This window comes from Perca fluviatilis, chromosome 16 (genome assembly GCF_010015445.1).
Source record: "Perca fluviatilis chromosome 16, GENO_Pfluv_1.0, whole genome shotgun sequence".
NCBI classification, from domain to species: Eukaryota; Metazoa; Chordata; class Actinopteri; order Perciformes; family Percidae; genus Perca; species Perca fluviatilis.
Window position 1 is genome coordinate 184,024 of NC_053127.1, and position 24,977 is coordinate 209,000.

The 24,977-nt window shown below is 41.5% G+C and overlaps 2 protein-coding genes across 4 annotated transcripts; one reads left to right on the forward strand and one right to left on the reverse strand.

Moving 5' to 3' along the window:
* Positions 1–1,388: 1,388 nt before the first annotated feature.
* LOC120544147 (GTPase IMAP family member 8-like) lies at positions 1,389–10,332 on the reverse strand. 2 transcript variants are annotated; one of them, XM_039777741.1, is made up of 4 exons: positions 10,305–10,332; positions 5,614–5,639; positions 5,036–5,583; positions 1,389–2,425 (listed from the first exon to the last, which is right to left on the reverse strand). In XM_039777741.1, the coding sequence occupies exons 2-4, from the start codon at positions 5,616–5,618 to the stop codon at positions 1,701–1,703; spliced, it is 1,278 nt and encodes a 425-aa protein (XP_039633675.1). In that variant the 5' UTR covers positions 5,619–5,639; positions 10,305–10,332; the 3' UTR covers positions 1,389–1,700. The 2 variants fall into 2 exon arrangements, with proteins under 2 accessions (XP_039633675.1, XP_039633674.1); XM_039777740.1 differs by having other exon boundaries at positions 5,614–5,636; positions 10,305–10,326.
* A 276-nt stretch (positions 10,333–10,608) lies between these two features.
* Positions 10,609–24,309, forward strand: LOC120544145 (GTPase IMAP family member 7-like). 2 transcript variants are annotated; one of them, XM_039777738.1, is made up of 4 exons: positions 10,609–10,662; positions 11,648–11,689; positions 15,472–15,576; positions 22,589–24,309. In XM_039777738.1, the coding sequence occupies exons 1-4, from the start codon at positions 10,647–10,649 to the stop codon at positions 23,359–23,361; spliced, it is 936 nt and encodes a 311-aa protein (XP_039633672.1). In that variant the 5' UTR covers positions 10,609–10,646; the 3' UTR covers positions 23,362–24,309. The 2 variants fall into 2 exon arrangements, with proteins under 2 accessions (XP_039633672.1, XP_039633671.1); XM_039777737.1 differs by lacking the exons at positions 15,472–15,576; positions 22,589–24,309 and adding an exon at positions 12,540–13,990.
* The last annotated feature ends 668 nt before the right edge of the window (positions 24,310–24,977 follow it).

Below are 24,977 nucleotides of genomic sequence, written 5' to 3' on the forward strand. Positions count from 1 at the left end.
CAGAGACACAAAAGAACACCCCAAATCCCAGAAAAAGTGTTTTTTTCATAATATGGGCACTTTAAGTGGTTTGCTTGGCTACAAATGCCAGTGAATGAACGAATAAATAAAGGTTGAATGAATGAATGAGGTTAGCAGTAAAGCTGTGTGGGAGTTTTTACATTAAACTAACATATGAAGCTGTTAACATGTTTATATTGTTGTAAAGTCTGATGTTTAAGAAACTGTCTGTATTTCTCTGTTTAAAAGTTTAAACTCTTAAAATCTGTCCAATAAAATCCTTAAATAAAGAAGTAGTCCCACTGAGGATGGATATGTGAGACGGTCCGTCTGAGACTGAGAGAGAAGAACTTACCTTGAAGGGGTTTCAGGCAGCAGGAGGACACACTGGAGATATCCCAGCATGCAACAGCAGCTCCACCTGCTGGAGGAAACTCTGACTTACAGTTAGTTAGTGAGGTTAGAAATATTCAGATCCTTCACCTGAAGAAACATATGCCAGGGTCAGGGGTTAATGCCAAACTAAGCAACATAGAATAACTTTACACTTTAATATATTTTACTGTTAGGAGATAAGGAAAGGAAAGGACACGTTGGAGGTACAACTTCAACAAACAACACAGCAACTCATCTACAGTCTGTTGGTTAAAATATCCTGTTGGTATAATCCCAACGCTGTTGGTAAAAATCACCAATCACACTGTTGGTGATTAAAACAACCACCGTACCACCGAACCCAATGGTATAAAACATTGTAACCCCGATAACCTGTGTTGGTAAAACAGCCCAGGGGTAAACATGATAAAAACACATACCCGTTTGTAATAACCACTTTCGCACATACAGCGGTAAACGTGTAAACCCAATGTAAAATGAAACCAGCGTGTAAAAACACCACCCTGAACCTAGTGAAGATACGTGAAAACCAAGTTGTAAACGGTCGTGTCTGTGCTGGTCTGGTTGGTACTGTCTCTTGGTACATGGAAAACAATGTGACCTCCTGGTACGCTATTTGGAGCGCCTCCAGTGTGGTAAAGCACCAGATCACATGTAGAGCATTCTGACAGCTACTCTGTCATTAAAACATGACTGTGTAGGAGCTGATATATGGGTCTGATAACATTTTATTAAATCAGAATCAGACCACAGTGTTTCTGTCACTTCCTGTTCAGCCTGAAGGCTGCTGGAATCAGCTGGAAACTGTCTGACTTGAGAGATGATTTTTGATTTTCCGAATACGGAATCCACTGGTTAAGATTGTGCTGACTCCTCCTCCCATCCTCAGTCCATGAACACAGTGAACACATTAATGAAGTAAATAACATCCACAGCAGTGTATTTTTCATTTTATTTTATTTAAAAAAAAGAATAGGCAACATTATGCCAGGAAGACATGTGGGAAAACTATCAATATCCAGATTTTCTCTCGTGGGTGATCTGAGGCCCACTGTTTGTTCGGTGTAGGGCAAGCAAAGCAGGTAATGAACCCATACAACATTCTTTGCAGGTTAAATTGTATGGGCTCCATACAATGTACATCCATGCGTCCATGTTGCTTTGGGCAATTTGGTTAACTGTGAAAACAGGTCAAATTTGACCCGAGGACAACATAAGGGATAATTGAATTTACAGGGTTGACAGTGAAACTACTCCCACTATGCTGCTGAATCCTCCGACTCTCCATCACCACCATCTCCAAATTAAATTACCGTTTCCAGTAGCCTTACATGCTCAGGGTTTTCCATTGTCTTGAGAAATTGTCTGAACCATTCACAGACTTCATCCCACCACAGATAAATGTTCATTGGGAAGGTCTGAATGTCTCTGAACATCTGAGACGTGTAGTGCTCGCCACCATTAGCTGTTAGCATCTGATCTATTTTAGCCAGAAGGTCTCTAACCTGCACCCTGTTTCCTCTCTTGGTGTTGTCAAACACACAGAATCTACCATCACACATGGAGACCAGGTCAGAGACACGTTTATGAGCATTGATCAAACCTTCAATGGATTCTCCTTTAAGCTCGTCTCCATAAGTGAAAAGGACCGTCGTATACTTTGGAGCATCTTTGCCAAAAAGTTTTTGCAGCATCTCAAACAGGCTGATGTCTGCTCCAGTGATTCTACCGATTCTGACTACAATGATGAAGGCATGTGGTCCTGGACTGGCCTCTACTACTGACTTCATGATCTCATAAAACAGCTTTTTAGGAGACAGAACTTCATCAGTGATTCCTGGAGTATCGACCACTGTAACCTGACGACCCTCCACCACTGCTGAGTCAGAGACAGTCTCAGCACTGACTGAATTAAAATCAGCCTTTGATTTAAACCGTTCTGATCCCAGGATGGTGTTTCCTGATGAACTCTTTCCTGCTCCAGGACGACTGAGAAGAACGATCCTTCTTTCCTCCCTGGGACGATCAACTAAAGGAAAAACATCACAGAGAGACATCAAGATCACTCTTTTCATTCATTCCTTTCATTAATTCTGACTGATTGTCATGAAACCTTTCAGATGAATAAATAAATAAGAGTCTATTGAGTTATAAAAGTGGTGGAAAAGAGGCTAAACAGAAAGTGATTTCATGATTTGGGCTTTCTGAAGGAGGAGTATTGTTAAAGGGATAATTTCACAGATTTAGCATTAAGCTTTGTATCAGTAGAAACCCGCTAGTATTTTTTAATGACCGTGCTTCATGTAGGATGTATGAAGAGAATGGATACAGTGTTCGTCGGGAAGCCCCGCTCATTCCAATGAGAGTGCTGAAAAGTGCATAACGTGGAGCTCGGCTCTTCGCGTTGACTGGCCCATGACGTCACGATGGACATGCGCACCAGCAACAGTTTGTTTGTGTTGTCGTAGCAACCGGTAGCAACATGCTAGTTCATGCGCTTCTCTCTCGTGTCTCTTACAACTCTTACTTTTCAACCCGCCCATAGGAGACTGTCACTAGCCGATGCTAACCGAGCTTCGCTAAACTGGCTCCGTTTTTTCATCAGAAAACTACTACTACATGTGTACCACCGGGATACATTGGTACAGATCAGAGAATATGCAGGACACTTTATTACAGACGGAATACTCGGCACACTACGCAAGCTTCACCTGCGGTGTCGCCCAATGCCGCTAGCCGGGGAAAGGGACCTCGACAGCTGTGTGCAGGAGTGGAAAGCAGCTAGGTGGAAAGCTAACGCTAGCCGGCCACCTGTTTTCATCAATCCTGCTCATCTAATCCTGCTCATTAGATAAACTGGACTACATCCAACTTCATCGAAACTCCCAGCGCGAGTTCAGAGACTGCTGTGTTTTTGTTGTTGTGGAAACATGGCTGAACAACAGTGTACCGGACTATCCAGCTACCAGGCCGGCTGCTCTGTCTCTGGGTAAGACTAGTGGAGGTGGGCTGTGTTAACACAGACTGGTGCTTGGATCCAGCTAACTGCTAACTGCTGGTAGAGTTTGTGACCGTTAGATGCCGACCATTACGCTGTGTTTATACACGGTGTTTACAGCAAGCCCTAATGCTAATACGTGTTAGCTGAACTTTACGGAGCATATAATGTGTGTGCACTAACTGTAGCCTGTTTCGTATGTCTTTTTATATAATGTTGTTTTTATATATTTTAAATGTGTAACACCACTTGAGCCACGGTGAAACGTATTTTCGTGTCTATGGTTGAAATGACAATAAAACACACTTGAGTTGAGATGATTGTCTGTCTGTCTGTCTGTCTGTCTGTAAACGGTAGGTGTGGCTCGGGAGTGGACTCTAAAGCAGCGAAAGCAAGTGAATTCTGGGATTTGGTGTCTTTCCTCCATATGAGCCAAAAACACATTTTCTGGCTTTTCTTGGCCTAGAAGGCACCAATTTCTAAAACAATTTCACATTTCTCCTACATAAGTGACCCAATTTAAAGATATATTCGTCTTTCCAACAGTGAAATATCCCTTTAAGTATTCATGTGCAAAGGATGTGTCTACAGTGATTGATGCCTAAGGCTGTTACAGCATTAGGTGCTCCGGCGAAAACGTAGGTCGTTCAATTCATTTTGAGTGGGGGTAGTGCCTTTAGGCTGTGGCGATGGGGACCACAGTTTGGCAGTAAAAAAACGCAACCGAAAAGTTGAGACCAACTCAACTCCTGCTGCCGTCATGTTACAGAGATCAGACTTGTGGGGGTGTTTTGAGACGGTGTGAGAGTCCCATACAGGAAACATCACTGCCTCTATCTCTTCCATAAGGAAGTTTTAAAACACCAAACAAAAGATCTGAACTGCCCGGGAGTTGGGGGAACAGCTGACTGTTTCCTGCAACAACAAAGCACAGTCAGGCCCCATAGGAAGTGTGCCGGGCTTTGAAGCAAAAGTAGTAGGGATGAACCAAATGTTTGACAACTGAAATTTTAAGCGAAATAATAAGTAAATAAGTGAAAAGGCCGAATACATTTTGACTATTTAATTCATGCAATGGTGGAAAAATTGACAAAATTAAATGGAAAAAAATGTGAAAACTCACATTTGGTGTTTTGAATGAATGAATTTTCTTTCAGTGCATCCCTATAATGTAGAGTAGATGTAAGATAGATAGAAAGGCCATTTCCACTCAAATCAACGTAGCAGAATGGTCAGAGTTGCAGCCTTTTTTATGTGTGCCAATGCCATGGTAACGTAACTTCCAGGAAGTTGTGGGGGAGAGGTTTTTCAGTAACGGACCAAACGAGTAGTGATTAGTAACGTTACGAGGAAGAGAGCCAGCCGCTCAATGAGTCAAAGTCAACAACTGAATGCTTCATCTACACAAAGCACGCCACCGCACAATGCAGCGGATCGCCGGAGCCGCCTGATGCTATCTGAGCGTGATTGATGTATAACTGTGGGAGGTGAAATGAGGCCTCTGTGTTCTCACAGTTTTTAGCCTAAATTTACTCAGCAGTTTGTTTTGTGTCTGTTGGACAACTCCACTCTGTACTTGATTCACTGGACAGGTAGAATGAATCCATGTCATTAAATCTGGTGTTTGAGGTTATTACTCACCGTTCGTTAGGCTGCCTGACTTCTTCAGCAGCTCTCTGACTTGTTCCTGTCCTCCGTTGTCATTGTTGAACACATGATATCTCCATGCAAACCTTTCAACGACCGGTCGAAGTGGACCTTCTGGATCATCGTTGATGAAGTCATCCAGTGACATGTTGTTTAGGTCATCTCCTCCTGTGAAGAGCAGGTAACAGTTGTTGAACTCATCATCTCCGATGACTCTGAGAGCTGCATCCACAGCGTTCTTCTGCTCGATGGTGAATCGATCTATTTTAACCACCACCAGGAACAAATGAGGTCTGGAGGACTGCCGGAGCTCCTCACACTGGGTCTGAATCTTCCACTCAGATCCAAATATTCCCGGGGTGTCGATCACTGTGATCTGTTTCCCAAACACAGTGTCAGTTTGTTTAGAGATCTCTGTTGTCACGGATTTGAAGGATTTTTTTGACTCAAACACCGCTGGTCGTCCCAGGATGGTGTTTCCTGAAGCACTTTTACCGACTCCGGTGTTTCCCAGAAGGACGATGGTGAAACCTGGACATGGACCTAAACCTGGACCAGGCCTTGGACCTGGATCCATGTTTAAATGACATAAAACCTGCTGAAGACAACAGAAAGAATAAGTAAGTAAGGTTTATTTCTAGAGCAGGTTTAAACACAGCTTCAGCAGACCTTAGTGCTGTACAAAACAGCACTAATGTGATGGATCATGGAAGGACTCTAATGGCTTGAGTTTGGAAATGGTTCTTAACTGATTCTGTAACTATTTTACAACATAATTGATTTATTTGTCAAAACAGAGTTAATAAATATATGATACCAGACTTCTGGACTTAGATGGATCAAAGATAACTAGAACTGCAAACAGTTATGACGGGGTCCGATGCAGTGGCAATGCAAGTCGGACCTGTGTGCCAACAGACGCATGTTGCAGGTTGAGAGAAGAGTAGTTAGAAAAATATTTGTTGGATTTTCGTGATTTTTCAACAAAAGCACCTCCTAGCGCCTCCTCAAAATGTTAGGAAAGAGCACCAGCTGATCTGTTCCATGTTTTGCATTCAGCCTCTGTGGACCATGGGAAGTGTTAATCAGAGTAAATCTTCACAAGATACGCAACACCTTTTTTGACTGCCACCTACAAGACGTTGTTCCTCTATAACTATATCAAAAATCTTTTGACAACTTTTCATCAGGACGGTCCACACATACTACATACAAATTCTCATGCAGTTCGGACACACAGCCTGGAGGATTTACATAAGTAGGTTTTGAATATATAGGCTAATTTGCTAATTGTTTAGCAACCTAGAGAAGATGATTGACTTCAAAATTTGGCACAGAAATTCCACACTTGTTATTATATATTATTCTAAAACAATGTTAACTCAAACTAAACATGGGAAAGCTACAGCTGGTAGTATATATATATATATATATATATATATATATATATATATATATATATATATACATGTATATATATATATATACACATGTATATATACATGTATATATATATATATATATATATATATATACATGTATATATATATATATACATGTATATATATATATATATATATATACACGGTTATTTTCAGGTTCTATTTTGAGGGTCTTTTAAAGTTATTACATGCTGTCTCAGACACACACAGACACACACACACACACACACACACACACACACACACACACACACAGACACAGACACAGACACACACACAGACACAGCACACACTGACACACACAGACACAGACACACACACACACACACACACACACACACACACACACACTGACACACACAGACACACACACACACACACACACACACACACACACACACACACTGACACACACACACACACACACACACACAGACACAGACACACACACACACAGACACACACTGACACACACAGACGCAGCCATGGAACCTTTAATGTCTTGGAGAGAATCTAGGAGAGGCTGTAGGGAGTCTGTAGCTTTTACAGAAATGGCAGGAGGAAGCACACAGAGGAAGTCGGTAAAACATGCATCTCAAGATTAAGTTTGTCAACAGAGAACATAGTGAGGTCAAGAGGAGGACATAGGACATGAGTGGCCTAGTTAAAATGCTGAAGAAGGCCAAAGAATCCAGGACTGGATGATTGTTGTTATAGGTTACAGGTGTTTGTGTGTGTGTGTGTGTGTGTGTGTGTGTGTGTGTGTGTGTGTGTGTGTGTGTGTGTGTGTGTGTGTGTGTGTGTGTGTCACAATGTGCATTATATTGATCTAGGATTTATGATCTGTCTTGTTGTTTCGTTGGATGTTGTCATATTTTTATTGTTGGATTTAAATTGTTCCCTGCCTAGGGACTGCAGATGTAAATTAGCCTGAGGCTAACTCTGGTACGATGCATCAAATGGCAACAAATAAAATGAATACAAAAAATAAACGTAGCGTACGCACATTGTCAGCCCCGTTTTGTGCATACGCCGCTTCCCACGCAAAGGTTGTGATTTGTAAAAAACAAACTTGACGGGAGAACGTGCGGTCCTCTACGCAAACTCTGAGCCATGCGTACGCACATTTTGGAGATAAAATAGGAATTGGTGATGCAGATGGTGAGGTGTGAACTGAAGTCAGACTGCAGAAAGTACATGGGAAAAACGATTACTCGTAATATGTTTAAGTATTGATGTCTCATGCACATTTCTTCTCTCCATATCATGAAGGTTAAATCCAGCTGTGTTATTTGTGCTTGTACTGAGTGATAATTGTTCCATAAACACCTTGTAAAATCCAATTTAAATCTTTAATAAAAATGTGTTCTTAAAGGTGCACTATGAGTTCCTGCATGGTTTCAGCGCAATATCATTTTTGTTTCAAATGGTAGTCATCTCTTCTTGATCCACTAGCCTGCCCACTGCCTGGCCCCTGAACACACCGTGAAAAAGTTAAACACTAGGGGCACACTGCTGGCCCTGCAGGAGGACTAACCCCCAATGGAAGAATCAGGAGAGAAAGAGACTTCAGGGACCATGACGATAACTGGCTCATATGCCGATTTAGATTCCCTAATATAGCTGTAATAGTAATATAGCTGCACTCTTAGATCTATGTACTGAATTGGGTCCAGTAGAGAGGGCAACGCGCTGGAACCGTGCCATCCCGGTCCAAATACAGGTCCTCGCCACTCTGGGTGAAACCGGCTGTTTCCAGAGGGAAATGTCAGACAGCTTAATGTTTTAAAAAAAAATAAATATTATATATAATCTTCAACTTCATCACTAAGGCTTGTTAGGATATAATATATAGTTCTGTTAAATCTTATTATATACTTCTGGTATATCGAAGCTGTCCCAGAGTGCCGTAATGCCTGCTGATTTGGATGTATTATTAATATGTAGTCTATAGATCACGGTTCCAAACACTGTGCAACAACAGGCCGAAATTATAATTCAATTGGAAACAATTCCTGAACGTCTGAGAGGTTTTTAGCTTTTTCTCCGCCAGTCGTCATGATTCGATGTAACGAAAGAACAACTGCCAGGGTCATTACCATACCGATCAGCATTCACAAGGTGCTTTACGTTGATTATTTATGGTTAAAAATGGCGTGTACAGGGCGGGATAAGAGGCTGATCCACGTACGCACACTTGTAGTCAATCTGTGATTTATAAAGGGAACATTGCTTACAGGTGTGCGTACACACGGTTTATAAATCTGACTTTTTTTTGGCCCACACCATTTTTGGCTTTTGGGCGTACGTACACTTATAGTTTTATAAATGAGACCCCTGATCATTTGCTGCAGTTTACCTGGACAACATACATGAAAAGGAAGTCTGTCAGGTCAGAGGAAAGAAAGAAAGAAAATAAAAACTGAACTCTAAATGTTTTTTTAATGAAGGTCAATATTTACTGAAAAACGTGATGCTATTATATGTAATATATTATATTTTAAAATACTGTTTAAATGTAGTATTGACAGACTCCGACATTGTGTTTAGCTGCTGTCTGAGTTGTGTTCAGGTTTTGAGATCAGACACCAGGAGGACATCATGGGGACCCTGTCCTACCTGCTGGGATATATTCCCCCTCACAGTTAGAGACACTGACTGGACCAAACACACTAACTGACTGGCTTCACTTCTCTCTCTCTCTCTCTCTGCTCAAATCCTTTAAGCTGCCAGACTAACACACTCTGTGTTCTTCCAACCAAATACAAACTGAATAAACTAACTGAAAACTGTCATTAATTCATGAGGAATAAAGCACATTATTGTATATATATATATATACATATGTGTGTCTCTCTCTCTCTGTGTGTGTGTGTGCGTGTGTGTGTGTGTGTGTGTGTGTGTGTGTGTGTGTGTGTGTATGTGTGTCTCTCCCTTTCTGTATGTGTGTATGTGTGTGTGTGTGTCTCTGTGTGTGTGTGTGTGTGTATGTGTGTGTGTGTGTGTGTGTGTGTGTGTGTGTGTGTGTGTGTGTCTGTGTGTGTGTGTGTGTGTGTGTGTGTGTGTGTGTGTGTGTGTGTGTGTGTGTGTGTGTGTGTGTGTGTGTGTGTTGTGTGTGTGTGTGTGTGTGGTGTGTGAGAGAGAGAGAGAGACAAAGCATGTTGTTACCAAAGTTAAACGTGTGCTTCCTGTGGTTTTATAAAAGCCTTTATAGGAAAACAAGAGTAACTAAGGTTTTTAAATGAATCCTAGGTCTAATTCATATTTTAATAAAGGGGATCCAATAACATTTACTGAACAACTAAAAGAGATTTTAACTTTAGTGTGACTAACATTTTAGGAGAAAGAAGAAACACATAGTTTTGTCATTCAGACCTTCAGACATGTTTAGGCATGACTGAGTTTTCTGGAACAAGATGGCTGAAATCAGGTTGTTTTTTTGGGCTGAAATCAGATACCTGTCTGTGTCAGGAGAATAAGATGGTGCCATGTTTTATCTGCCACACCCTGACCTCTGCTGAGGTAAAGACACTGATCTACCTTAACAAATTAATCACTTCAGTTTTCTCTCTGCTGAAAACTTACCAAACTAACACTCTCTCTCTCTCTCTCTCTCTCTCTCTCTCTCTATATATATATATATATATATATATATATATATATATTATTATGGCCTACTGTTTATTACTTTTCCTGCAGAAGCTTAGTTTTAAAATAAATGTTTACATCAAAGTAAAAAAAAACATGTAATAATGAAACATACAGCAGCTGTAACATCAACTATATTAAGAAATCATAAAATGACAGAAAATCTAACTAACCTGAGAAAGAAGAGGAGACCGCTGAGACCGATAAAGTATTAGCTGTGAACTTCAAGTTACACAGAGTCAGCTCAGCCACTTCCTAAAATCACTTTCAAAATAAAACACACTAATCACTTTTCCCTTCAGACCTGTGGTTAAAAGAAGTTCCTCTTCAGAGAACCTTTGTGCTGATATATCAATGATTTGTGTTTGTATTTATTTTCATCTTTTCGGTCATTGCTCTGATTCTGACCGACCTTCTGTCCTGTTGAGTCTTATTTTGTAGACCAGATGCAGACTGTATTTCTTGGGTGAGATTCTGCACGTGTTGAACAGAGAGAAAAAAGGAGAGCAGCTGAGATGGCCGAAAAATCCTGTAAGTTACATTTTAGGATTTATTTCACACACTTTGATAGTTTATTCTGACTCGAATTCTCAGTTTATACATTTATATGTTTATATTTCCTGTGAAGAGTTGTTTGATTTTGGATTAAATACGTCTTACTATTATTATGCGTCTTACTATTATTAATAGGCATTCATTATAATATATAGATAATGTTGTTGAGCTGATTCTTCTTTAATAACAGCGGCTGAAAGTTCAAACTACAGGTTTCACAGTTTAACGCGCTGATTGTTTGGTTTGAAGTTACTTTCACTTTTGTACCAAAAAAGTATATTCACTAGGAAATCTCCAGGATTTCCATATACCCACTTAAAGCCCAATAACACACTACAACATACTTTACATAATAGTTTTGATATATTTGGAATGTCATCTGCGTTTTTCTTCTCATAGGATAAATAAAGGGGTTTCCACCATAAATTGGTGCATAAAAGTGTATCAGAATACAGGAAATGAAGTCTGTAAACTAAAGTTTCCCTGGGGGTGGACACCCAGACCCCCCACTATAATATGTCCAGTATGATCCATATATTTATATACTACAGTATACCCACTAAAATACATTACACTACACCACTGATTATATTTATGGATATTTAATCATAACAAATGACATAATGTAGTTCAAGTGGCGAGTGTGGCGCTAACCCCAAATAGATCCAGTATTCTGCAGACCTACAACAGACCCTCATGGAAACTATGCACTGACACTGGGGGGGGGGGGGGGGGGGTCTAGAAGGGATACGGTGATGACCGTTAAGATTAGGAACCAAAAGCACTAGTTAAGTTTAGGATAAAGATGGTGGTTTGGGTTAAAACTCTCCCTAAGACAGAACACACGTTTCCTGGGTAAAGTACAAAACATTATATTATTATGTTATATATATATAATAATAATAATAATAATAAGTGTTTAGCTGTAATGTAAATACATGTTTCCTCTGTTTCTGAACAGTTCCAGGGAGACGAAGAAGAGACAGCAAGGATGAACCTCCAGGTATGTTCTTCACTTTAATATTTCAGGACACAACCTCCATGTATGTTCTTCACTTTAATATTTCAGGACACAACCTCCAGGTATGTTCTTCACTTTAATATTTCAGGACACAACCTCCAGGTATGTTCTTCACTTTAATATTTCAGGACACAACCTCCATGTATGTTCTTCACTTTAATATTTCAGGACACAACCTCCATGTATGTTCTTCACTTTAATATTTCAGGACACAACCTCCATGTGTGTTCTTCACTTTAATATTTCAGGACACAACCTCCAGGTGTGTTCTTCACTTTAATATTTCAGGACACATTGGTTTGATTTGATTCTGTGTCCCCTGATTCTGTGTCCCCTGAGACCCAAACACACTAACACACCGGTCGCTGCTCCTGTGGCAGACCACGCTACCCAAGGCTATTTAGATTTATTTTATATTTTTAGACTTTTTTTTATCTGCGATGGACGTCAAGAAGTGCTGGTTGTTGCTGTTTTGCACATACCTCCTGCAGTCTTTGGACAATCGAGGGTGTTATGCCGTGAGAGTTTGTTACTCGTTTGCTGAATTGAAAGGGATTGGAGCTGGCCTGGAACAATGGCGGAGTGGGGCACTGGCTACCGTGACGGATTTTCAAGAATTTCCGAAAGAGATAATAAGACGGAAGAGAGGTAAATCTGGCGGAGTTTTAAAGAGACTTAAATCACGGAGATGTCGGCCCTATATTCCGTCTATGATCATGGGAAAAGTGCAGTCGATTGGGAACAAAATGGACGAACTGAGAGCCAATGCCCTGTTCCTCCACGAATATAGATCAATAAGTTTGATGGTCTTTACCGAAACTTGGCTCAACAGAAATCACTGATGAACTAGTGGCGGTGGATGGATTTAAAGCTCTTCGAGGAGACAGAACGGCGGATTCGGGGAAGAAAGGAGGCGGTGGACTTATGGTGTATGTAAATGAGGAATATTGTCACCCAAATAATATGTCCATTAAGACACATACTTCTACCCCAAACTCTGAGATAATGACTGTTAGCGTTCGCCCATATTATATCCCTCGTGAGTTTTCACATGTGGTTGTGATGGCAGTTTATGTGCCACATAGAAATGTGTCTAAGGAGGCGGCCGAGGAGATACAAGCGGCAGTGTACAGGATCGAGTCTGCGTCGCCAGACGCGTTTGTTGTGGTAACTGGGGATTTTAACCATTGCTGCGTTAAGACAAGTGGGTCACACTACTATCAACATGTCAAGTGTAACACAAGGGGGGGAACGGTCCTTGACCATTGTTACACTAAGGTTAAGGATGCGTATATGTCCAGAAGTTTGCCAAGTTTGGGCAAGGCGGACCATAATTTGATTTTGCTCTGTCCCAAATATATCCCACTGGTAAAGAAGCACAAAAAGGAACTGATCACAGTGAAAAAGATGACAAAAGACGCGATGGAGAGACTGAAAGATTCGTTTGAAAATACGGACTGGGCAGTTTTTGAAAATAGTGCCAAGGATATAAATGAATTTACTGAATCTGTCTGTGGGTATATACAATTTTGCAATGATACGGTTGTACAGGAAAAAAGGGTTAAGGTATATGCAAATTGTAAACCATGGATGAATGCTGAAATTAAAAGGTTAATTAATGACAAAAGGAAATCCTTTGCTAAGGGAGACAAGAATACACTGAAAAAGATCCATAAAGAACTTAAAAGGGAAATAAACAAAGTCTGGGAAGGAATGCGGTTAATGAGCGGATATGCAGGGAAATGGAAGGTAAATAGATCCCAGTTAAATGGCACAAGGGAATATGCTAATAATCTAAATCATTTCTATAATAGATTTGATAAAATAGACTTTTCTGATGAAAGACAAAGACTCAAGGATATGATTGGCAGCACAGAGGATGATAACTATAGCCTGCAAACAAACAATCAGGAGGTATATGGTATGTTTATGAGGCTGAAAGCTACCAAAGCAGCAGGTCCAGATGGACTATCTCCAAAAGTATTAAAAGGCTGTGCTTTTCAATTAGCAAGCATTTTTTCAAGTATTTTTAATTATTGTTTCTCTCATAAAGTGTTACCGGATTTATGGAAACAATCTTGCATTATACCAGTACCTAAAAAGAACACTGTTGAGTGTATGAATGATCTAAGACCAGTGGGGCTAACCTCCATAGCTATGAAGGTATGGTGAAAAATTGTGTTAAATAGTCTGAAGCCTCATGTGGAGCATTATCTTGACCCCTGGCAATGTGCTTATCAGAAAGGGAGAGGGGCAGAGGATGCTATTGTCTGTAAACTGGACAGTGTCTATGCTCACCTGGATGCAGGGGATGAAGACTGTATTATGATTTTAGCTCAGCATTCAATACAATACAACCACACATCATTGTAAATAAGCTTTTAATGATGAAGGTTCCAGGTGTATTTATTTCTTTTATTCTAAATTTCTTAGAGAACAGGTCTCAATTTGTTAAGCTAAACTCAAGAATTAAGTCAGACAAGATCATGACAAACACAGGTTCACCTCAGGGAACTGTTTTATCACCCTTCCTTTTTACCATTTACACTGCAGACTACCGTCAACAGCCCGCGCGCTGTGAAGTTGTTTAATTTTTTTTGTATACCCCCTATTTGGTTTTTTTTAATATTATTATTTATTTAATAAAAAAAAAAAAAAAAGTTGTTTTGTTTTTTTTTTTTTTTTTTTCTTTTTTTAAAAAACTAAAGAATTAGTAATTGATTACAGGAGAAATAAGACGACAACTGAGGCAGTGGAAATTAAAGGATCAGAAATAGAAAGAGTGAACACATACTAATAAGTATTTGGGCATTGTTTTTAATGATAGGCTAACATGGACAGATCATGTTGACTTACTGATGAAAAAGTGAAGTCCACGTGTATACTGTATGAGGAAGTTGCAGTCCTTTAAGGTGAATACAGATGTGGTGAGAATGTTTTTTATGTCAGTTATATGTAGTGTTTGGAGCTACTGTGTGGTGGGCTGGGGGGGGAATGCTGGGATAACCGAGAAGGCCAGGATTGATAGAGTGACTAAAAGGGCTGGAAAAATGGTAGGAGAGTTAAATACAGTGGATCAAGTATATGAAGACCGTCTGGCAAAAATGACACAGAAAATAACGAGGGAACCGGGTCACCCTCTTCATGGTAATCTGCCTGGTAGAGTTATGGAACGTAGTGGTAGGCTAAGGCCTCCCGTGACACGAACTAAGCGGTATGCTCTCTCTTTTATACCTCAGGCTATCAGTCAGCACAACAAGCACTTTAAACGTACATTTTTATAAATTTTGTATTGTATTGTATTATATTGTATTGTATTAGGCGGGTGTGAGCACTGTAATTTCCATTTTTATGGATGAAATAAACTTGACTTTGACTTTGACTTTGACTTTGACTCGACTCCTGATTTTGTTTTAAGACAAAGTTTATGTAAATGTCCCCGGTGTGATCAGTAAAGTTGATCTTATGAAATGAAGCTCCCTTCACACACACAGATAAAGTTATCCAGTTGTATATCTGATGATGGCCTTTGCATATAATACAAGTCAAATATAGTTTTATAATAATCTTATATTTGGGCCAATATGATATTAGCTCAATCATCTTGAATTCTAATACACATGAACTAATGTCATGATATTATTTAACACAATATTATTATACTGAATACTGAATGAAGTGAATGACTTTTTAATTTGAGGATCAGGTTGTTATATATATGTGTGTATGTGTGATATCAGTGGAGCTTTACATCCTGTTTTCAGACCTGAGGCTGGTTCTCGTTGGGAAAACTGGATCAGGAAAGAGCTCCAGTGGAAACACCATACTGGGAAGAGACGCCTTCGGTGCAGCTGTCAGTCAGTCCTCAGGTAACACACACACACACACACACACACACACACACACACACACACACACACACACACACACACACACACACACCCACTGTTGGTGCACATTTGTTCTTTCTCTTGGTAATCAACGCGTGGCTCCGGTGGAGATGCTTCAAAATAAACTGTCACTCAAAAAAAAGTTAAATCTTTAAGTTGGACATGTTAATCCATTTATTTAAAATTATAACATAATTAATCAAACTAAATAATATATATTTTTTTAATAATTAAATATTTCTCTACACGTCACCAAGTAACACCGTCAAACAAACTGTGACCCTGCTGTTCCAGTAGCTCAACAGTGACCGCCCCAAATTAGCTTATATAGAGAGTTTTAAGTCTGTAACCAAGCCAACCAGCTACCAGATGAATAGTTAATATGAAATGTTTGATTTGGTGTAAAAACACATTTTGAAAACGGCAAAAAATGCAAAGGTCCCAGACTGATGACAGAAACTACCAGAGACTGCAGTAGTAGAAGGTCTAGCCCTTCTGGTTTCATGGCTACTGTATTTCTGATGGGAAGCACTTTGGATACCTGCTGGTTACTGTAAAGTGCTATATAAATAAATGTTGACTGATTGATTGTAAACGTTTCCATGGTAACAGCGAGTTGGACCAATCAGAGACATTGCTGTTACACTTAGGATTGTGGGTAGTGCATTTTTTCTCCATAAGATCACGGATAAAACATGTTTTCTTTTAAACAAGGTTGACTTCATACAGACTTCTGATTTATATAGGAGCAGAAACCCTAGTTACACAACCACATAGACATTATGGGATGGTTTAGACATTATGGGATGGTTTAGACATTATGGGATGGTTTAGACATTATGGGATGGTTTAGACATTATGGGATGGTTGAGACATTATGGGATGGTTTAGATATTATGGGATGGTTTAGACATTATGGGATGGTTTAGACATTATGGGATGGTTTAGATATTATGGGATGGTTTAGACATTATGGGATGGTTTAGACATTATGGGATGGTTGAGACATTATGGGATGGTTGAGACATTATGGGATGGTTGAGACATTATGGCTGATTATCTAAATCCTTAGGGAGGAAATCATGGGACGTTACTTCCGGATCCACACTGTTGTGCTCTATTAGGCCACATTTAAATAAACCCCCAGCGTCACACACTGGTTAACAATGAAATGGCTCCAACAGCTGCTGAGGGCCAGGTGTAAGATTTAAGTTGTAACGTCTGTCTACGTTAGAACTACTTCAGCTGGAGCAACCCTCAAAATGTTAGGAGTTAAATGTTACATTTGAACTTAAGCATAGCTGGTGCAACCCAGTACAGTAGCCAGTGTTAACAGTGATCTACTCTGACTGTTTCTCTCCTCAGTAACCAGACAGTACAGTAGCCAGTGTTAACAGTGATCTACTCTGACTGTTTCTCTCCTCAGTAACCAGACAGTACAGTAGCCAGTGTTAACAGTGATCTACTCTGACTGTTTCTCTCCTCAGTAACCAGACAGTACAGTAGCCAGTGTTAACAGTGATCTACTCTGACTGTTTCTCTCCTCAGTAACCAGACAGTACAGTAGCCAGTGTTAAGTGAATCTACTCTGACTGTTTCTCTCCTCAGTAACCAGACAGTACAGTAGCCAGTGTTAACAGTTATCTACTCTGACTGTTTCTCTCCTCAGTAACCAGACAGTACAGTAGCCAGTGTTAACAGTTATCTACTGAGCTGCTTTCTCTCCTCAGTAACCAGACAGTACAGTAGCCAGTGTTAACAGTTATCTACTCTGACTGTTTCTCTCCTCAGTAACCAGACAGTACAGTAGCCAGTGTTAACAGTGATCTACTCTGACTGTTTCTCTCCTCAGTAACCAGACAGTACAGTAGCCAGTGTTAACAGTGAATCTACTCTGACTGTTTCTCTCCTCAGTAACCAGACAGTACAGTAGCCAGTGTTAACAGTGACTCTACTCTGACTGTTTCTCTCCTCAGTAACCAGACAGTACAGTAGCCAGTGTTAACAGTGAATCTACTCTGACTGTTTTCTCTCCTCAGTAACCAGACAGTACAGTAGCCAGTGTTAACAGTGAATCTACTCTGACTGTTTCTCTCCTCAGTAACCAGACAGTACAGTAGCCAGTGTTAACAGTGAATCTACTCTGACTGTTTCTCTCCTCAGTAACCAGACAGTACAGTAGCCAGTGTTAACAGTGACTCTACTCTGACTGTTTCTCTCCTCAGTAACCAGACAGTACAGTAGCCAGTGTTAACAGTGCTACTTGCTGTTTCCAAAACATACACGTTTAGAAATTCTCTGACTGTTTCTCCCTCAGTAACCAGACAGTACAGTAGCCAGTGTTAACAGTGATCTACTCTGACTGTTTCTCTCCTCAGTAACCAGACAGTACAGTAGCCAGTGTTAACAGTGAATCTACTCTGACTGTTTCTCTCCTCAGTAACCAGACAGTACAGTAGCCAGTGTTAACAGTGAATCTACTCTGACTGTTTCTCTCCTCAGTAACCAGACAGTACAGTAGCCAGTGTTAACACACTCTGACTGTCTCCCAGTAACCAGACAGTACAGTATCAGTGTTAACAGTATCTACTCTGACTGCCCCAGTAACCAGACAGTACAGTAGCCAGTGTTAATGTATCTACTCGACTGTCCCTCAGTAACCAACAGTACATATAGTGTTACATGTCTACCACCAAACCGACGTAAGTTTAAAGTATACCGCCCCAGTAACCAGACAGTACAGTAGCCAGTGTTAACAGTGAATCTACTCTGACTGTTTCTCTCCTCAGTAACCAGACAGTACAGTAGCCAGTGTTAACAGTGATCTACTCTGACTGTTTCTCTCCTCAGTAACCAGACAGTACAGTAGCCAGTGTTAACAGTGAATCTACTCTGACTGTTTTCTCTCCTCAGTAACCAGACAGTACAGTAGCCAGTGTTAACAGTAAATCTACTCTGACTGTTTCTCTCCTCAGTAACCAGACAGTACAGTAGCCAGTGTTAACAGTGAATCTACTCTGACTGTTTCTCTCCTCAGTAACCAGACAGTACAGTAGCCAGTGTTAACAGTGAATCTACTCTGACTGTTCTCTCCTCAGTAACCAGACAGTACAGTAGCCAGTGTTAACAGTATACCTGACTGTTTTCTCTCCGTACAGTACAGTACAGTGTTAACAGTTATCTACTCTGACTGTTTTCTCTCCTCAGTAACCAGACAGTACAGTAGCCAGTGTTAACAGTGAATCTACTCTGACTGTTTCTCTCCTCAGTAACCAGACAGTACAGTAGCCAGTGTTAACAGTAAATCTACTCTGACTGTTTCTCTCCTCAGTAACCAGACAGTACAGTAGCCAGTGTTAACAGTGAATCTACTCTGACTGTTTCTCCCTCAGTAACCAGACAGTACAGTAGCCAGTGTTAACAGTGAATCTATTACTCTCAGTACCAGACGTACAGTAAGGTTAACAGTAATCTACCTGACTGTTCTCTCCTCAGTAACCAGACAGTACAAGAATGACTGCTCAGTACGACAGACAGTACCAGTGTTAACAGTGAATCTACTCTGACTGTTTTCTCTCCTCAGTAACCAGACAGTACAGTAGCCAGTGTTAACAGTGATCTACTCTGACTGTTTCTCTCCTCAGTAACCAGACAGTACAGTAGCCAGTGTTAACAGTGATCTACTCTGACTGTTTCTCTCCTCAGTAACCAGACAGTACAGTAGCCAGTGTTAACAGTGATCTACTCTGACTGTTTCTCTCCTCAGTAACCAGACAGTACAGTAGCCAGTGTTAACAGTGATCTACTCTGACTGTTTCTCTCCTCAGTAACCAGACAGTACAGTAGCCAGTGTTAACAGTGAATCTACTCTGACTGTTTCTCTCCTCAGTAACCAGACAAGGTCCAGTGTTAACAGTGAATCTACTCTGACTGTTTTCTCTCCTCAGTAACCAGACAGTACAGTAGTCAGTGTTAACAGTGAATCTACTCTGACTGTTTCTCTCCTCAGTAACCAGACGTACAGTAGCCAGTGTTAACAGTGAATCTACTCTGACTGTTTCTCTCCTCAGTAACCAGACAGTACCAGTGTTAACAGTGAATCTACTCTGACCCCATAACCAGAAGTACAGAGCCAGTGTTAACAGTATCTACTCTACTGTTTCCCAGTAACAGTAGTTTACACTTGTTCTCCTCAGTAACCAGACAGTACAGTAGCCAGTGTTAACAGTGAATCTACTCTGACTGTTTCTCTCCTCAGTAACCAGACAGTACAGTAGCCAGTGTTAACAGTGAATCTACTCTGACTGTTTCTCTCCTCAGTAACCAGACAGTACAGTAGCCAGTGTTAACAGTGACTCTACTCTGACTGTTTCTCTCCTCAGTAACCAGACAGTACAGTAGCCAGTGTTAACAGTGAATCTACTCTGACTGTTTCTCTCCTCAGTAACCAGACAGTACAGTAGCCAGTGTTAACAGTGAATCTACTCTGACTGTTTCTCTCCTCAGTAACCAGACAGTACAGTAGCCAGTGTTAACAGTGACTCTACTCTGACTGTTTTCTCTCCTCAGTAACCAGACAGTACAGTAGCCAGTGTTAACAGTGATCTACTCTGACTGTTTCTCTCCTCAGTAACCAGACAGTACAGTAGCCAGTGTTAACAGTGAATCTACTCTGACTGTTTCTCTCCTCAGTAACCAGACAGTGCAGTAGCAGTGTTAACAGTTATCTACTCTGACTGTTTCTCTCCTCAGTAACCAGACAGTACAGTAGCCAGTGTTAACAGTGACTCTACTCTGACTGTTTTCTCTCCTCAGTAACCAGACAGTACAGTAGCCAGTGTTAACAGTGATCTACTCTGACTGTTTCTCTCCTCAGTAACCAGACAGTGCAGTAGTCAGTGTTAACAGTGATCTACTCTGACTGTTTCTCTCCTCAGTAACCAGACAGTACAGTAGCAAGTGTTAACAGTGATCTACTCTGACTGTTTCTCTCCTCAGTAACCAGACAGTACAGTAGCCAGTGTTAACAGTTATCTACTCTGACTGTTTCTCTCCTCAGTAACCAGACAGTACAGTAGCCAGTGTTAACAGTGATCTACTCTGACTGTTTCTCTCCTCAGTAACCAGACAGTACAGTAGCCAGTGTTAACAGTGACTCTACTCTAACTGTTTTCTCTCCTCAGTAACCAGACAGTACGGTAGCCGTGTTAACAGTGATCTACTCTGACTGTTTCTCTCCTCAGTAACCAGACAGTACAGTAGCCAGTGTTAACAGTGACTCTACTCTGACTGTTTCTCTCCTCAGTAACCAGACAGTACAGTAGCCAGTGTTAACAGTGAATCTACTCTGACTGTTTCTCTCCTCAGTAACCAGACAGTACAGTAGCCAGTGTTAACAGTGACTCTACTCTGACTGTTTCTCTCCTCAGTAACCAGACAGTACAGTAGCCAGTGTTAACAGTGAATCTACTCTGACTGTTTTCTCTCCTCAGTAACCAGACAGTACAGTAGCCAGTGTTAACAGTGATCTACTCTGACTGTTTCTCTCCTCAAAGCCAGACAGTACAGTACCAGTGTTAACAGTGATCTACTCTGACTGTTTCTCTCCTCAGTAACCAGACAGTACAGTAGCCAGTGTTAACAGTGATCTACTCTGCTGTTTCTCTCCTCAGTAACCAGACAGTACAGTAGCCAGTGTTAACAGTGATCTACTCTGACTGTTTCTCTCCTCAGTAACCAGACAGTACAGTAGCCAGTGTAATATTTTTCTTCAGTAACAGTACAGTACAGTTAACAGTGAATCTACTCTGACTGTTTCTCTCCTCAGTAACCAGACAGTACAGTAGCCAGTGTTAACAGTGATCTACTCTGACTGTTTCTCTCCTCAGTAACCAGACAGTACAGTAGCCAGTGTTAACAGTGAATCTACTCTGACTGTTTCTCTCCTCAGTAACCAGACAGTACAGTAGCCAGTGTTAACAGTGAATCTACTCTGACTGTTTCTCTCCTCAGTAACCAGACAGTACAGTAGCCAGTGTTAACAGTGATCTACTCTGACTGTTTCTCTCCTCAGTAACCAGACAGTACAGTAGCCAGTGTTAACAGTTATCTACTCTGACTGTTTTCTCTCCTCAGTAACCAGACAGTACAGTAGCCAGTGTTAACAGTATCTACTCTGACTTTTTTCTCTCCTCAGTAACCAGACAGTACAGTAGCCAGTGTTAACAGTTATCTACTCTGACTGTTTCTCTCCTCAGTAACCAGACAGTACAGTAGCCAGTGTTAACAGTGAATCTACTCTGACTGTTTCTCTCCTCAGTAACCAGACAGTACAGTAGTCAGTGTTAACAGTTATCTACTCTGACTGTTTCTCTCCTCAGTAACCAGACAGTACAGTAGCCAGTGTTAACGGTGACTCTACTCTGACTGTTTCTCTCCTCAGTAACCAGACAGTACAGTAGCCAGTGTTACAGTGAATCTACTCTGACTGTTTCTCTCCTCAGTAACCAGACAGTACAGTAGCCAGTGTTAACAGTGACTCTACTCTGACTGTTTTCTCTCCTCAGTAACCAGACAGTACAGTAGTCAGTGTTAACAGTGAATCTACTCTGACTGTTTCTCTCCTCAGTAACCAGACAGTACAGTAGCCAGTGTTAACAGTGATCTACTCTACTGTTTCTCTCCTCAGTAACCAACAGTACAGTAGCCAGTGTTAACAGTGATCTACTCTGGTTTCTCTCCTCAGTAACCAGGCAGTACAGTAGCCAGTGTTAACAGTGAATCTACTCTGACTGTTTCTCTCCTCAGTAACCAGACAGTACAGTAGTCAGTGTTAACAGTTATCTACTCTGACTGTTTCTCTCCTCAGTAACCAGACAGTACAGTAGTCAGTGTTAACAGTGAATCTACTCTGACTGTTTCTCTCCTCAGTAACCAGACAGTACAGTAGCCAGTGTTAACAGTTATCTACTCTGACTGTTTCTCTCCTCAGTAACCAGGCAGTGCAGTAAGCAGACAGGCGAGGTGTTGGACAGACAGCTGACCATCGTGGACACTCCCGGACTCTTTGACACGTCGTTACCTGAACTCACCGTGAAGAGAGAGATCTCCAAATGCATCAACATGTCGGCCCCGGGGCCCCACGCCATCCTGCTGGTCATCAAGGTGGGACCGTTCACCAATGAAGAAGAAGATGCCGTCAGGCAGGTGGAGGAGATGTTTGGAGAGGACGCCTGGAGGTACACCATCATCCTCTTCACCCAGGACGAGAAAACTGGCGAGGACATCGAGCACCAGCTGCAGGAGGCTGGACCAGAGCTGCAGACGGTCCTGAAGAAGGCAGGAAACAGATACCACGTCCTCAACAACGATAGGACCAACGATCGGGGACAGGTCCTGGATCTGGTAGAGAAGGTGGAGGAGATGGTTGGTGCCAACGGAGGACAGTTCTACTCCAACTACATCTACGAAGGGGCGATGGAGATGCTGCTTCAGAGAGAGGCTGAACTCAAACAGCTTTACGAGGAGAAAATGGAGGAAAAGATCCAATCTGTGAAGTCAGAGTACGAGAAGAAGCTGAGTGGAGCTGTAGAGGAGCGCCAACAGGTGGAGAAGAGACTGCAGTGTGAGCTGCAGGAGGTGAAGAGGTATTATGGTGTCTTAGAGAGCGGAGTCCGTCATGTTGTGGAGCAGACGGTAGAGACTGACTCCATGGAAGACATCCTCAAGTTTCACATGGCCCTAAAACTGAAGCTCACCTCTTAAACGTTTCTTCTGACACTTTCTCATCCCTAAACGAATGCCAAGGACTCCAATCGATATATTCAATTCAGTTTTATTCATAGTATCAGATCAGTATCAGGAGTTATCTCAGGACACTTTACAGATAGGCTAGGTCTAGACCACTCTCTATAATTCACAGAGGCCCAACAATTCCCCCCATGAGCAAGTACTTGGTGCTACAGTGGAGAGTAAAAACTTCCTTTAAAACAGACAGAAACCTCGGACAGAACAATACTTTTGGTTGGCGGCCATCTGCCTTGACTTTATAAAAATAGATTGTTTTAAGCATGGGACCATCTATTTAGCGCAACAGTTGCAGTTTTAAACACATAGATAACGTTGTGGAGAGTTTGAAATTTTGAACATAACTAGTAACTAAAATAGTTAGGGTTATGAAAAGATGCGGGAGTGGTTTAAATGAGTCTGGGACCTATTTAGACACACATATGATGATAATAACGCGCCAAAATGATGAGAAAAAGAGACGCAAAACTACCACAAAGAGACAAAAAATGTATGGGGAAATTGTTTTTTCTTTTTTTATTGAAAAACAACACATTTTCTTGAGGAAGGATGCCTAAACCTCCCCGCCAAATATGCAAACATATGTCTTCCACAAACGGAGAAAAGCCGTGCTGCTGAATGGACCTGTAGGGCCGTGTTCTGGGTGAGGACAGTCTGTTGTTTCTGACACTTAAATGAAACTATGAGGTGACACTTGGTGACAGAGACATTCAACATTAACACACGGTAAGCACTGCCAGGACAAGTCAGCTGACTGTTATCATGTGAAATGCATATAAATACATGTATCAGACATGAACTTAGTGCTACTACATGGTGGTTGTTAAATGTCTCCTGATGAGGTTTATATCTGTACATGACGATGATATCTGTTTGGTTTTTAATAAAGACGATTAAATGTGAAAACATTAATAGAAGTTGATGTGAGAACAAGTAGAACAACATATATTTATATAATAGTTATAGTTTAACAGAAAGACTCCTTGAATCTTACAGACTTGTTTCTGCAACATAATATCGAGCTAATAAACAACACATTAAGTGGACTTCATAGTTTGCTGATGATTATTGTTGACTTTAAAGTTTTTAAGTTTTCCACCCAAAAACATTTTTCAAACTGCACTTGGGCAGAAAGTAGTATGTATGTATACACACATGGGGGGACCTCACCCTGGGGGAGGACGCCTCCCACGCTGGGGGAGGTCGCCTCACACACCCTGGGGGAGGACGCCTCCCAAACCCTGGGGGAGGACGCCTCCCACGCCGGGGAGGACGCCTCCCACACCGGGGGAGGACGCCTCCCACGCTGGGGGAGGACGCCTCACACACCGGGGGAGGATGTCTCCCACGTCGGGGGAGGACGCCTCCCACACCGGAGAAGGACGCCTCCCACACCGGGGGAGGACGCCTCCCACACGCCGGGGGAGGACGCCTCACACGCCGGGGGAGGACGCCTCACACACCCTGGGGGAGGACGCCTCACACGCCGGGGGAGGACGTCTCACACACCGGAGGAGGACGCCTCACACACCGGGGGAGGACGCCTCACACACCCTGGGGGAGGACGCCTCACA

Coding starts and splice junctions, on each gene's coding strand:
- LOC120544147 (XM_039777741.1), bottom strand. Junction 2,426..5,035: donor GTCAGGCAGCCTAACGAACG/GTGAGTAATAAC, acceptor TTTTTCCTTTAG/TTGATCGTCCCAGGGAGGAA.
- LOC120544145 (XM_039777737.1), top strand. Junction 11,690..12,539: donor CAGCAAGGATGAACCTCCAG/GTATGTTCTTCA, acceptor TTGGCTCAACAG/AAATCACTGATGAACTAGTG.